Source organism: Nomascus leucogenys, chromosome 6 (genome assembly GCF_006542625.1).
Source record: "Nomascus leucogenys isolate Asia chromosome 6, Asia_NLE_v1, whole genome shotgun sequence".
Taxonomy (NCBI): Eukaryota; Metazoa; Chordata; class Mammalia; order Primates; family Hylobatidae; genus Nomascus; species Nomascus leucogenys.
Window position 1 is genome coordinate 107,623,148 of NC_044386.1, and position 14,895 is coordinate 107,638,042.

The following is a 14,895-nucleotide window of genomic DNA, read 5'->3' on the forward strand; positions in this document are numbered from 1 at the left end:
CCTGTTGACAGGGCCGTGCTGGGACTCGGGGCTGCCAAAGTCAGTCTTCTCGCATAAAAGGCTCAGTGAGTCCTGGAGACACTTGGAAGCCAGACAGAATGGAATTTCTCCCTATTTTCTTTACAGCTGAGAAAACACACACAAACACAAGAGCATATTTATTGCGATATTTCTATCCTAAAGTTTGTCTTAAAAAAAAAAAAAGAAATAAAATTAGTTTCTCTGCCCACTCCACCCCTGTCCCCCTACCCCCACTCTCCCCCTCCCCACCTCTTTTCATTCCCTTCCCATTTCCTGCTCTAGGCCAGGGAGAGAAACCAAGCCGTCCAAGCCCCACAGAGCACTCCTACAACCCCGGACAATGTCCAGCTTGTTCAGAGAGTGAGGGAAGAAACACAGCTCCGAAAACATACACACAACCTCCCAATGAAGGGTGTTCTGAGGGAAGAACAGGCGGGCCTTGTGTCTGAACACGAATCCCTAAGGCTCTGGGAAGAGAGGAGCCGGAAAGTCTAGACCCCTCCCCAGAGTGGAGAAGTCACCTTGCCCTCTGCCCTCTGGGGAACTATTTTCCAGCCGCAACTGGTCACATGGGGCTTGAACGAGAGCCCCTCATGGTGCCACAGCCTGGAGCCGGAGGCTTTTCTTTAAAAGGCAGCATCTAGGTAGAAAAATCCCTAAGGAGACACAAGGGGCTACTTCTCAGAACTTTGGGATTTTCCAGACTTTCTCCAGTGTGAGGATGACGTGCCTCATGCATTCACGCCGTACCCCCAGCAGCACCCACAGACAGCCCTTTCATTTCTAGGGGGACTTGTATATGTAGCATAGGTGGTAGAAAGATGTCACACTCAATCAACAGGAAGAAAGGGTCACTCGGAGTCCTGGGCCCACCCTGCCCCTGCCCCTGGCATTCCTGGATGGGAACACCAGTGCCCTCCCAACACCCCTCCTGAGCCTAGGGACTCCTGGGGTGCCCCCCTTATCCCCAAATCCATCCAGCCCCAGCTGGCGGTGACTGAGCCAAGAGCGACACCTGCTGGGCCATTGGGCTCTGATAGAGCAAAGGTCTGGGAACGCCATGGGCGTTGCTGAAAGCTCCACTCTTTTCTTTAGTCCCAGATCCTCCATCCGCTCCAAGGTGCCCTCCCTCTGTGATGCAAGCACTTCTTAAACCAAAAGGGCAGGTAGGTGCTGATGCAAGTCCATCCAACAGAACAACTCGGGGAACATCACCAGGCATGAGCCGTGGAGGGAAGCTCACAGGAGGTGTCTGTAATGGGACTGCACGTATTCTAAGCCAACGGTGCTCCATCTTGGCTGCACCTTAGAACCTTCAAGCTCTAAAAATCCTGAGGTCCAGGCAGAAGCCCAGGTGATTTCAGTGTGCAGCTGAGGTTCAGAGCGCTGCTCTGATGGGTCTCCTGTACATTCTGTTGGGTCTTCTTGGGTCCACCTATGCTGGAGTCAGGGTTCCAATTGTGCACCTTTACACTGTGGTTGTTACAGACCTGTGTACTTATCATGACAGCTCTCCAGCAGATGACGATAAGGAAGGTTTGTCTTTCTAATCCACATGAAGTCATTGAACTAGCAGGAGAGCTGCAGCATCCTAGGTCTAATTTCTCTCCTAAAATATTAATCTGTTCATCCCACAGCCTCCTCAAAAGCTCTCTAGGTGAATGTCTTTTCCCTGACATGAACCAGGCCCCTAAACCTTGCCTGAAACCTTGGAGGCTAGTCCATTCTAAAACACACGTGATCTCTGGATTTGAAGTTGGTGGCAGGCCCAGGTTGCATTAGGGATGTTGAGCAACTCATCACTTCTCTGGGCCTGGAGGACTGTATTAGTCAGGGTTCTCCAAGGAAACAAACCAATAGGACACATGCACACAGACACACACACACACACACACACACACACACATATGCACACACACACGAGACAGAGAGAGAGAGAGATTATTATAAGGAATGGGCTCATGCAATTATAGAGGCTGGCAAGTCCCAAGGTCTACATGGTAAGTTGGTAAGCTAGACCAGGAGACCTGGCAGTGTAGTTCTAGTCCAAGTTTGAAGGCTTGAGACCCAAATGAACTGACTGGGGTAGTTTCAGTTTGAAAGTCAGTAAGCTTGAGACCTAGGAAGAGCTGATGTTTTAGTTCAAGTCCAAAGGGAAGAAAAAGCGATGTTCTAGCTCAAAGGCCATCGAGCACAAAGAATTCTCTCTTTCTCAGGAGAAGTCAGTCTTTTCTTTCTATTCAGTCTTCAACTGATTGGACGAGACCCTTCCACATTAGGGAGGACCATCTGCTTTATTCAGTCTACCAATTCCAATGTCGATCTCATCCAGAAACACCCTCACAGACACACCCAGAACAATGCTTGAGCAAATGTCTGGGTGCCCCGGCCCAGTCAAGTTGACTCATAAAATTAACCATCACAGGAACTCATTCAGGTGAGACTTCACTGGCTGAAAGATGGGAGGTTAGGTTTATTAGCCTAATGCCTGGAATTAAACTGAGAAACCTGTGAAGGTTTTGTGAGGGAAGGATTTTTTAAGAAAATATCTCACAAACCACTTGCAACCTCCTTCTCTGGAGATGATTCCAGGTCCTTGGGTATGGAATTATCATGTTGCATCCTATGTCACATGACTCTGCTTGACCTCACCATGCCTTCACTGTCTAAATAACACCTCTGCTTTCCCTCTTCCAGGTGAACTATGACCACTTTACTCTGGGTTTTCGTGACTCTGAGGGTCATCACTGCAGCTGTCACTGTAGAAACTTCAGGTGAGGACATTCCTATGCATGTCTCACGTATTCAGTAGGCCTGAGTACTGGGTTTGAGTACTGGGTACTGAACCTGGTGCTACTGGTCCCAGGGATGTAATTTCCCCTTTCCTGGCCTTTTCCTGGCCCCGCCCTTCCCCTATTGACGCATGCATAACTGTGATGGGACAGCACCCATGTGCGGGCACACACTTCCAGGAGCCTCGCTCAGATAACACTGCTCCTGACTGCCCTCTAGCCCCGACAGCTGGCAGAGAGAGCTCCCGGAAGGTGCCCTCCTTCCCTCCATGGATCTCAGTGAGGACTGCTGCGCACTGAGCTTGCAGGAGGGGCAGGACATAGACAAACCAGTGCAGAAAGGGCCATTGAGGGAGGATCGCCTGGAGCACCAAAGAAGAAAGGTCACTTGAGAGACAGCCAGAGAAAAGCCCCAGGGAATCAGACAGGTCTTTGCCTTTTCTGCAAACCATCCTCGGGAAGCCCCAGCCTGCTCTCGTGCATGTGGAAGGCACTGGGTCTACTGCTAATCCAGCATTGGACCAAATGAGCAAAACTTCCACTGACCCCAGGATGGGCTTGACCCCAGAAGGGAAGGTATGTCTCCCCTAGGCCCAGACAAGAGAGGACTCTGCTCTTGGCTGTGTATTTTAGAGGCCCCCACTGGCCCTCCTCCAGCCTCAACCCTCTCCAAAGGCAGGGGAGTCGGTAGGGCCAATGCGTCCGCCCAAATCTGCACTTCCCCTTTAGAGTACATTCTGGGGTCCCAGCATGCCCAGAATTTCCTCCCCGAGTGGGCCCAGGCCACATCCAGGGCCTGCATGGGTCCATCCTCCTATGGGGACACCACATCCCTGGAGGGAGCCACCCTGGGCCCAAGGGAGGGGCTAAGGAGTGGCTGTTTGTATAGGGTGTGGGCAGAGCAGGGCTGCGGGGCTGAGATAAGCACAGCAGCGCATGAGACCCCCTCACAGTGCAGTCAGTGTGGGAAAAAGAAGGGAGCCCAGCTCCCCATGCTCCCACCCAGCCACTACAGCCCAAGGCAAAACACCAAGGAATCCAAGAATTCTGAATTTAAATCTGTTCTTTCAGGTCATTTTGAAAGGTACCATTGTCAAATAGGAAGATAGGACATTGAACTCAACAATCTGTTGGCCTGATTTACAACTTTTGCATCTGTAGACATATGGGACAAGGACCTCCATTTGTACTGTTGCTGGGACACCCACAGCCATGCAGCCCCTGGCTGTACCCAGGGGTGGTCTGCCCACACAGGGAAGCCAGTTCATTAGGTTTGAGTGAGGCTTTAAAAACTGCTGAGCTGGGCACCACAGTGCCTTTCAGCTCTCCCCTGAGAACCACTACTGCTAAAACCACGCCATGTCCAGGGTGCGAGGGCCCAGCACTCGGAAGAAGATGCCTGTGGAAGGGGCCGGTGGGACTGTCCAGGACATCGGAAGGTTAAGGGCTGGACTCTAAGCATTCCTCGCTCCCCTCCCCTTGCCCTGTGATGTATCTACCACCCACAAATACCTGAAACATTTTTTATTTCAACCTGTAGGCTCTCCTGAAAGAACAGGTTTCATAAATGTACGCGTCTCCGTGAAAGGTGCTATTTTTTTTTTTTTTGGAAAGCTGTTTTTTTTGGGTTTTTTTTTCCCCATTCCCAGCAGATCTTTTACTTCCAACAAGATTTGGTAAGCTCGTTGCACCTCCCCTATTGACACTCTCCATTATATTAACGTGTTTGGAGTTTGGTCCTGTCCCATCGCCTCTCCTGCATCTGACTCTTTGCACACCAAAATGTCTGATCTTCTCGGCTGCTTCTCCACCCGAGTCCCCTGACTCCCAAACAGCAGAAGAGAGTGACTTGTCCCAGTGGCAAAATCAGGCTCGCACCCAAAGCAGACCTCCCCAAATGGGATACATCTTAGAAGTTTTCTGTCTCAGCTTTAAAATTGTGTAGATTACTTTTCTACCCTAAAACAATTTTTCCCAAAATCTTTGAGTTAAGCTGTCACTCCAAGGAGATGGGTCCTGTTTTATTCCATGCTTTGATGCCCACTGCAGTACCCCAGTTTGAGAAACAGGGAGTTGGTCCTGACTCTGACATCTCCCCTCCCCTCCTCTGGAATCCTTTTCCAGCTCCGTAGTTTCTGTCTCGAGGTGCAGAGGCCAGGAGTCTTGAGGAACGCTGCTCTGGAAAGGGCATTGCAAGCCTTTCTGGGAATTTCCACATGACACGGGAGCATCCCCATCATAGAGACAGACACACTCATTGGATTTCGCTCTCTCAGGAGAGTGCATTGCTGGAAGGATGGATGGGGAGGCGGGGTGGTCCTCTCTAGGCACTAACAGGTCTCTCTTCCACCCCACCTCTCCCACACAGACCATGACAACTCGCTGAGTGTCAGCATCCCCCAACCGTCCCCGCTGAGGGTCCTCCTGGGGACTTCCCTCACCATCCCCTGCTATTTCATCGACCCCATGCACCCTGTGACCACCGCCCCCTCTACCGCACCCCTGGCCCCAAGAATCAAGTGGAGCCGTGTGTCCAAGGAGAAGGAGGTAGTGCTGCTGGTGGCCACTGAAGGGCGCGTGCGAGTCAACAGTGCCTACCAGGACAAGGTCTCGCTGCCCAACTACCCAGCCATCCCCAGTGACGCCACCTTGGAAATCCAGAGCCTGCGCTCCAATGACTCTGGAGTCTACCGCTGCGAGGTGATGCATGGCATCGAGGACAGCGAGGCTACCCTGGAGGTCGTGGTGAAAGGTGAGAGCCTCCCATAGGGACAGACGCTGCTTCACCCACAGAAAGAACCAGAGCAGTCTGCGCAGTGCAGGCGCAGGCAGGCTGGCCTTCAAACCATCTCCTCCACGCACCTCAGCCAAGTTACTTAACTTCAGCTGCTTCCTCTGTGACATGGAGCTGGTAGTATCATTCTCTCTGGACTTAGGGAGCATTAAATACTTCCTGGCTGTGGTCACAGTTAACTGACAGTTTGTGCTTCCCAAGAATCCTGTGATCCGGTGGGTCTTGTGATCATGCCCATTTTACAGACAAGCAAACTGAGGGCAAGTTACTTGCCTGAGGTTACCCTGGAAATGAGTCAGAGCAGTCTCCTGACAGCTCATCCTGGTGTCTTTTCCCTCCCCCTCTCCACTCTCATTCTCAGTTCCAGAAGCCAAAGCAAGGGCTGAAGACTCCCTGGTCTCTTTCTCTCCATGGCCCAAGGAAAACAGTCAGGTCTTTGGTTAGCTTTAGGACTTTGGTCAACACCAGATTTTTCCCAGGGGGAGGTACAGTGGGAGGCTCTGTCAAAGACGGTTCACTCCTGGGCACACCTTAAATGGGGTTTCCGCTAGGGTGGCCCTGGGCTGAAGGTGCAGGGGGTTCTGAGTGTCTCTTTCCCCTAATGCAATATGGGGGTCTTGGAGTGATAAGAAAAAACTATAAGGAGGCAGGTTTTAGTTTAATTCAAAGAACTTTCTCATTATCAGGATTATCATAAGTCTTCAAAAAGGAATGCCTTGTAAGGTAGTGAGCTCCGCATTACAGGGTGTTCCAGCAAATTCAGAAGGATCACGTGCAAAGGTGTACAGGGAGTCATGCATCAGCCTGGACCAGCTAGTTCCCTAAGGTCCCTTTGACTATTGCCACAATTCTGCGAGGGCCTCAGTGATCAGAGACTGTGCCTGACCAGCTCTTCCACTTGTGGGCGTGTATGTGTCTTGCAGGCATCGTGTTCCATTACAGAGCCATCTCTACACGCTACACCCTCGACTTTGACAGGGCGCAGCGGGCCTGCCTGCAGAACAGTGCCATCATCGCCACACCCGAGCAGCTGCAGGCCGCCTATGAAGACGGCTTCCACCAGTGTGACGCCGGCTGGCTGGCTGACCAGACTGTCAGGTGAGACCTAGCCCATCAGCTAGTGGGGGCCAGGAGTCAGCGGCCACAGGGGAGTGGGGCGGGTGCTGGGTGGAACGTTGGCCAGCACTGAGCTGGTGCCAGCATGACACCATGGCCAGCCTAGGTTAGGGGCCATGGTCATACCTTGGCCGAACAGCAGCTCAATGACCCATCCCAAACCCTTGTTATTGTGATTCTCTCTTGCAAATGGGATGAGGGACTGCTAGCAACCTTGCCCTACATATCATTATTTTTCCTACCCATTTTTTTCTTTGCCATGATTTCCTCACTTTTAAACTTTGGTGTCTTCTGTACTTTTGTAAACAACCTTCCATCCTTTTTGTTTTTAATAAGGCAAGACATAAATTGAACCCCTTGGTACATCCTTCCCTGAGCATAGTTGCTGAGGAGTGAGGTGCAGAGCAGTCCAGATAGACCTTGCCCTCAAGGGATCTCAATGCACTCTGAAGGCAAGGTGATATCACCCATTTCAGGAGCATCATAGCTCCAACAGCCAGAACCACAAAGCCTCAGGAAGAAAAAAAAGGAAAATGTCTTTGCAATCTCGGGGTAGGAAAAGAGATCTTAGGATACAAAAACTATAGCCATAAAAAAAAAAGATGAGATAATAGTCTAGCATAGAGCAAGAGCCCACACCTTGATGGCATAAAGAACTGGACTCAGCCAGGCGCAGTGGCTCATGCCTGTAATCTCAGCACTTTGGGAGGCTGAGGTGGGCAGATCACAGGGTCAGGAGATCGAGACCATCCTAGCTAATATGGTGAAACCCCATCTCTACTAAAAAATACAAAAAATTAGCCAGGCGTGGTGATGGTCTCCTGTAGTCCCAGCTACTCGGGAGGCTGAGGCAGGAGAATGCCGTGAACCCGGGAGGTGGAGCTTGCAGTGAGCCAAGATCGCACCACTGCACTCCAGCCTAGGTGACAGAGCGAGACTCCATCTCAAAAAAAAAAAAAGAACTGGACTCAAATTCCAGCTCTGGCACTTGGAAGCTGCGTAACTGTGGACAAATCGTTTAACACCTCTGAGCCCTAGTTTCTTCAAGTGTAAAGTAGATTGACGATAGCACCTACCTCATTGGGTTGACGTGAGACTCAAATGATATAGAGCGAGGCCTAACAAACTATGGCCCAGAGGTCAAGTCCAACCCACCCCTTGCTTCTGTAAATAAAGTTTTATTGGGACACAGTCACACCCATTTGCGTATCTGTGGGTGCTTCACGCTACAGTGGCAGTTGAGTGGTCACCACAGAGACTATGCAAAACCTAAAATATTTACTATCTGGCCTTTTATAGAAAAAAAATATGTGAGCCCCTGATAGACAAAGTGTGTTTTGTACCACTAAATATTCAGTAGTGGGGGCTGCCTTTAATCATGATTCACTGTAAAAACAGATAGGCAGTTGACATATTCAAAAGAGACATGGTCAAATGCAATATTAAGTCGCTGTTTCCTCCCATGAGGGAGGAAGATTCAAAGGCAGAGGCCATGGGCTTCCCTTTGTCCCCTGAGTGTCACGCCTCCATTTCGGGTTCCTGGCAGATACCCCATCCACACTCCCCGGGAAGGCTGCTATGGAGACAAGGATGAGTTTCCTGGTGTGAGGACGTATGGCATCCGAGACACCAACGAGACCTATGACGTGTACTGCTTCGCTGAGGAGATGGAGGGTGAGCTGCCCTGCCCACCAAGAGGCACCCAGCTCCCTTCCCAAGGCCCCCTTCCCCTCCCCATCTCCCCACTGACACTTGAGATCACACACGGTGCCAGCTCAGGGCCTGACACACTCCGTCCTCCTCTGCTATGAAGGGAGGTGGGCTGAGGCCTACAGGTCTGCACCCCTCGCACTCCACTTTGGAGAGGGTCTCAGTGGCCCCAACATCTGCAAAATGTCTGGTGTCACCACTGGACCCAAGAGCACGTGTCACAGGAGGTTTCTCACCTGGGATTGCCCCTCCCAGCTGAGACCCTGGCTGCTGTGACAAGCACATCGCTGTTCTAAGGTCCACCGTGCTGTCAAAGTCCAGCCCAGCCTTACCCTCGCAAGCGAAACTACACCAGCAACGAAGCTCCCAGGGCAGCTGGCCACCCAGCCACCCTCCCCCAGAGTCCTTGTGGGCAGCCCCAGCTCTGTTCCTGGACAGAGCTGGGAGCAGCGGAGAGGAACCTGGACTTTTTCTGTTTTGTAAAGGGCACCGGTTTTGATCGCAGAGTTACCCACGCACGTGGATTACACCCTTTCCACCATCTGCACCCATATACCCCTTTGTACATTCCAGACTCTGCAATGTCTGTCTCCTCCCTCCCTGCCTGCCCCGCCTTCCCCCCACCTGAGTACAGTGCCCACAGCTTCTCCAGGCTGGGGAGAAGAGCTGACAACTGGCACTTTCTGGGTGAGGGGCCCCGGCCAGGCTTTCTCACCACCGTAGCCCCCTGCCGCATTCTCACCCCAGGGGGCAAATCTGCCTATTAGGTAACAAGTTATTTGTGTGTTCCCACATTTGGCTAACCAAAGACAAATAGAACTGCCAGTTAGAGCTGCCACTGAGCAGGGGTAGCCAGAACCACGCCTGTGAGTGGATGCCCTCCGCCCCCACCCTTACCCCTTACCCTTACCCCTGACACAACCTTGTTAGGTTTTGGGAAATTTTTTTTTAAGCTCACAGTCCTCAAATGATGCTCTTATGGACTCTTCAGGGTCTAGAGACCCCAGTTTGGGAACCACTGCTCCAAGGGCTCAAGGTCTGATGCCTGCTTTTTCCAGGAAAATTTGAGTTTTTTAAAAGGATTTGCCTTGAGTAGGCAATGCTTAACTCCTAGGAAAGATCCCCCTGTGGTGGAATGCAAATGGAGCAAAGAGGCTTTTGAGCAGAATTTTCCTCCCAGATTTCAAGTTTGCTCCACCCTTTGCCCAATCTCCCTGCCATTTTTGCTGCTTCTTTCTCAGTCCCCTTGTTTTAGGAAATTGATGTCATCCTACACAAAAGCCCAGAAATAAGCAATGAAGGGCAAGATCTGAGATACAGACATATGGGACCAGGACTTTGGGAAGTTAAAGGACTCCCAAGGCCTCGTGGAAAAGTGTGGATCTCTCTGGGGATGCGGAGCAGAGGGAGGGGGAGAAGACCCTTACCCAGCTGGCTGTGTCCTTCACAGGTGAGGTCTTTTATGCAACATCTCCAGAGAAGTTCACCTTCCAGGAAGCAGCCAATGAGTGCCGGCGGCTGGGTGCCCGGCTGGCCACCACAGGCCAGCTCTACCTGGCCTGGCAGGCTGGCATGGACATGTGCAGCGCCGGCTGGCTGGCCGACCGCAGCGTGCGCTACCCCATCTCCAAGGCCCGGCCCAACTGCGGTGGCAACCTCCTGGGCGTGAGGACCGTCTACGTGCACGCCAACCAGACGGGCTACCCCGACCCCTCATCCCGCTACGACGCCATCTGCTATACAGGTGGGGCACGGCTGGTGGTGGGAAGGGAGTTCACGCCACTAAAATGGGGTCCTAGAGGGAAGAGGAGATATTGGAAAGGGAGGGTTGGTTTTTGCCCTTGAAGGGGCCACTGGGTACCTGAACCCCATGTTTTTAGAACACCCCTCCATTTTCACTGGTTCCTAGGAAGCACTGAGGTAGAGACACTTGAGACTGAAGCGTTTCTAGCCCTGTCTCATCAGATCAGCACAGAAGAGGCTTAAAAGCCTCCAAACTGTTTTCTCCAGTTTGAATCAAGGCTCTGTCACCTACTACTGTGCAACCCTGGCAAAGTCAAGGCCGTGAACCTCACTCTTCTCATCTGTCTAGTGGGGAGATGGGGTGCCCACCTGGGAAGATGTTGGGGGTCTGACATGTGACCCTGGCACCCATGGGAGGGTGCTGCTATCTGCCTTTTTAAATTGAATGTGTCTAAAAGGAGGGTCAAAATGGGTTTTGTTGTGTTTTTTTGTTTTTTTCTTTGAGACAGGGTCTCACTCTGTCATCCAGGCAGGAGTTCAGTGGTGCAATCATAGCTTACTGCAGCCTTAGCCTCCTGGGCTCAAGCAATCCTCCTGCCTCAGCCTCCCATGCAACTAGGAAAACAGGCACCACCATGCTTTGCTCATTTTTTTTTTTTTTTTGGTAGAGATGGGGTCTTGTCATGTTACCCAGGCTGGGCAAAATGTTATTTTACTTTATTATTATTATTATTATTATTATTATTATTATTATCATTATTGAGACAGAATCTCATTCTGTCACCCAGGCTGGAGTGCAGTGGTGCTATTTCAGCTCATTGGAACCTCCATCTCCCAGGTTCAAACAATTCTTCTGCCTCAGCCTCCCAGATAGATTGGGATTACAGGTGTGCGCCATCATGCCCAGCTAATTTTGTATTTTTAGTAGAGATGGGGTTTCACCATGTTGACCAGCTGGTCTTGAACTCTTGACCTCAGGTGATCCACCCACCTCAGCCTCCCAAAGTGCTGGGGTTACATGAGTGAGCCACCATGCCTGGCCGCAAAATGTTATTGAAAAGAGTAGGGGAAAGTTTGATGGGGACTTTATTTTGAAAAATTAGACCAAAATGTTCAAATAAGTTTTTATCTTACATTTAACACATTTTGAGTTATAATTATAATTACATGCTAATTCTTGGAGGAAAAAGCAATGTATCACATGAATGAGGAGTTGCAAAACTTTTATGTCCTAAGTGGTGATAACACAATGACAACTCATTACACGTTTCATTTCCACAACCTGATCTTACAGGAAGAGGGTTAATAGTTGGGATTTCCCCCTCGAAGCCTCTCTTAACTTTTTGGTATTCTAACCATTCTTTTGGAAGTAGTATCACTCTCATGAGACCCTCATTTTTCCATGACTATGAGACAGGCAGTTCTTCAAGGCCACCTTCATCAACTTCACAAACTGTACTTTCTGCAAGATTTTCTGATTTCTCTTTATAACACTTACCCGGTCCTGTTGGATAGTTACAGCATCAGATGGTTGGTAAGGTGCTCATGAGACGAGTGAAGCAGCAGCTGTGTTGAGCAGGAAGGGCTGTTGGGGTGGGAACTGATCTTTATGAGCCGTCAGCTCATTGGTCAATATCTTGCCCTCTGATAGCTCTTGCACTCTTTTGCGATCTTGAAACTGTGGGGACTCCTACGATGAATGCCGATAGCTGAGTACCCCTGAAATGGGCTTGGCAAGGCGCCTGGCACACAGGGGCGCCCTCCTGCCCCAGCAGGGAAAGAGGAGGAGCCATGCTCATCTCCAGCCCACTCCTCATCCCCCTCAAGCCGGTCCCAGGCTAAGAGGCTAAAGCTTGTCTTTGCCCCTTCCCTAGGTGAAGACTTTGTGGACATCCCAGAAAACTTCTTTGGAGTGGGAGGTGAGGAGGACATCACCATCCAGACAGTGACCTGGCCTGACATGGAGCTGCCACTGCCTCGAAACATCACTGAGGGTGAAGCCCGAGGCAGCGTGATCCTTACCGTAAAGCCCATCTTCGAGGTCTCCCCCAGTCCCCTGGAACCCGAGGAACCCTTCACGTTTGCCCCTGAAATAGGGGCCACTGCCTTCCCTGAGGTTGAGAATGAGACTGGAGAGGCCACCAGGCCCTGGGGCTTTCCCACGCCTGGCCTGGGCCCTGCCACGGCATTCACCAGTGAGGACCTCGTCGTGCAGGTGACCGCTGTCCCTGGGCAGCCGCATTTGCCAGGGGGTAAGTAGCTGCCCGTGGGTGCATCCAGGGGCAGGTGGAGAGAACTTGGCCTGCAGGGAAGGGATTCCCGCAGTTGAAGGCTGCACCTTCTACTTAACCTGGCACCTGGGACAATGTTCTCTCCTCTCAGACCTTATTCTCCTCATCTGTGAAACAAAAACAATAGGCCAGACTAGTCAGGTCCACACTCTTGCCATCAAGGATTTATTTCAGATGAGGTCATGTGTGGAATCCAGTCTCTATATCAAGCAGGCACATGTGCCACATAGATCTAAGGGAAGTAGCGTGGAGAACAACTGGGGCTCCTTCTGTCCAGGGCCCCTCCTTGCCCCATCAGACACCCCCATGAAACAGAGCCACTAGAAAACCACTGCTTTGGATGACCCCTGAGGCCTCTGACTGCTCTGACCTCCCAGGACAAGGGCCAGCAAACTGTGGCCAGTGGGCTGGGTTTAGCTGTTCTCATATGGCCCATGACTTAGGAATGATTTTTACATTCTTAGGGGCAAAAAGTCAAAAGAAAAATAATATTTTGTGACACATGAAAATTATATAAAATTCAAATTTCAATGTCCACAAATAAAGTTTGATTGGAACAAAGCCATAGCCATCTGTGGACAAGTTGTCTATGGCTAACTGAAGACAATCACAGCGGGGTTGAATACAGTCAGTCCTTCATGTCTGGATTCAACCAACCATGGATGGAAAATATTCCAAAAGAAAAGAAACAATAACATAACAATACAACAATAAAAGTAATACAGATTTAAAACAATGCAATATAACCACTACTTACATAGCATTGTTATTGTATCAGATTTTATAGGTAATCTAGAGATGCTTTTATACAAATACTACACTTTTATATCAGGGACTTGAGCCTCTGCGGATTTTGGTATCTGAGGAGATCCTGGATCCCGAAGGATAACTGTAGGGGAGGCGCAGATGGATGCTGCCATCCACCATCACACCCACATGGCTACCAAGTGGGATTTCAGCCTGCATTGCCCAGATAAATCCAATATGTCAGGCAGCAGGAGTTGGTCCCCCTCTGTGCCCATGGAGCCTTGGGAACTGCACACCATGGGTCCCTGAACCTGACCGCTCCCTCCTCCCCACCCAGGGGTCGTGTTCCACTACCGCCCGGGACCCACTCGCTACTCGCTGACCTTTGAGGAGGCGCAGCAGGCCTGCCTGCACACCGGGGCGGTCATTGCCTCGCCGGAGCAGCTCCAGGCCGCCTACGAAGCAGGCTATGAGCAGTGCGACGCTGGCTGGCTGCGGGACCAGACCGTCAGGTGAAGCCATGCTCCTCGCCCAGCCCAAACCCAATGGAAGAGGTCAGGCTCAAGGAGCCACAGCCTGGCGTGGCCCCCAGCACACTGAGCACCCAATACCTTGTGGGTTAATGAATTAATTGGTGACTCAACTGAAGCATATCCCGAAAGGGTGGTGAAGGGCACCGGGTAATGTTTAGTTCTTGGTCATTTCTCCCCATCAGACAGAGGCAGCAGCCCCCTCCTCAAGTGCCGCGTTCCCCTCCAGCCTGACCCGGTGCCCTTCCATGCAGCTGCTGTCTCCTGAAGCCAGAAATCCCCCAGGAGCCACCAGACCCTTCCCCAGGCTGCTCGGAGAACTTGCTGCATAAGGGGCTTCTTGCTGGTTTGAATCCCGGCAGACAACTGAAGACATGCCCGAGTCCCTGCGTAGCCTCTGGCCTCAGCCCAAGGCCCTGCATCTACCAGGCCCTGGAACAGGCCTTTATCTTCTCCTCCCACTCTCCTTTGCAGATACCCCATTGTGAGCCCACGGACCCCATGCGTGGGTGACAAGGACAGCAGCCCAGGGGTCAGGACCTATGGCGTGCGCCCATCAACAGAGACCTACGATGTCTACTGCTACGTGGACAGACTTGAGGGTACAAGCCACATTCTCACATTTCGGGCCCTAGATGGGCAGGGGGTGGGCAGGGGGCTGACAGGGCGATACAAAGAAGAGAGGGGGGTTACCACCCACTCACCCCTGATCCCACCCAGTTTTCCAGGTGGGAAAGGGTCTGCTGAAAAAGGAAGGCCTCCAGCCCCTCCCTCAGATCCAGCCCCTGCTCTCCTACTGAATGTTTCATGTGGTCTCCTCCAGCATTGCAGGGGAGCATCAGTCCCTTTAAAAAGCAATGAGGTCTGTGGGTAAATCTCGGTTTATTATAAATAAATGCTAGATACACCAACTCCTTCTTGGAGAGTCCCAATGCCTGGGCACAAATCAAAGGCACTGAGAAGTCCTGCAGTAAAAACAAAAACAAAAAACCTCTTTAGGCTGGGCACAGTGGCTCACACCTGTAATCCTAGCACTTTGGGAGGCAGAGGTGCCTCAATGTGGGTGGATTGCTCTAGCCCACGAGTTCAAGACCAGCCTGGGCAACATGGCCAAACTCTGTCTCTACTTATTTAAAAAGAAAGAAAAAGAG

At 51.3% G+C, this 14,895-nt stretch overlaps 1 protein-coding gene across 3 annotated transcripts in view; it reads left to right on the forward strand.

Moving 5' to 3' along the window:
• The first annotated feature begins 2,725 nt into the window (after positions 1-2,725).
• The window catches only part of ACAN (aggrecan), a 38,021-nt gene continuing 25,851 nt past the window's right edge, over positions 2,726-14,895 (forward strand). For all 3 annotated transcript variants that reach the window (XM_030814978.1, XM_030814979.1, XM_030814980.1), the window contains exons 1-8: positions 2,726-2,795; positions 5,182-5,565; positions 6,531-6,705; positions 8,270-8,397; positions 9,884-10,177; positions 12,051-12,428; positions 13,552-13,726; positions 14,219-14,346. In XM_030814978.1, the coding sequence (XP_030670838.1) occupies positions 2,726-2,795; positions 5,182-5,565; positions 6,531-6,705; positions 8,270-8,397; positions 9,884-10,177; positions 12,051-12,428; positions 13,552-13,726; positions 14,219-14,346 (1,732 nt within the window). The remainder of the gene's footprint in view (positions 2,796-5,181; positions 5,566-6,530; positions 6,706-8,269; positions 8,398-9,883; positions 10,178-12,050; positions 12,429-13,551; positions 13,727-14,218; positions 14,347-14,895) is intronic.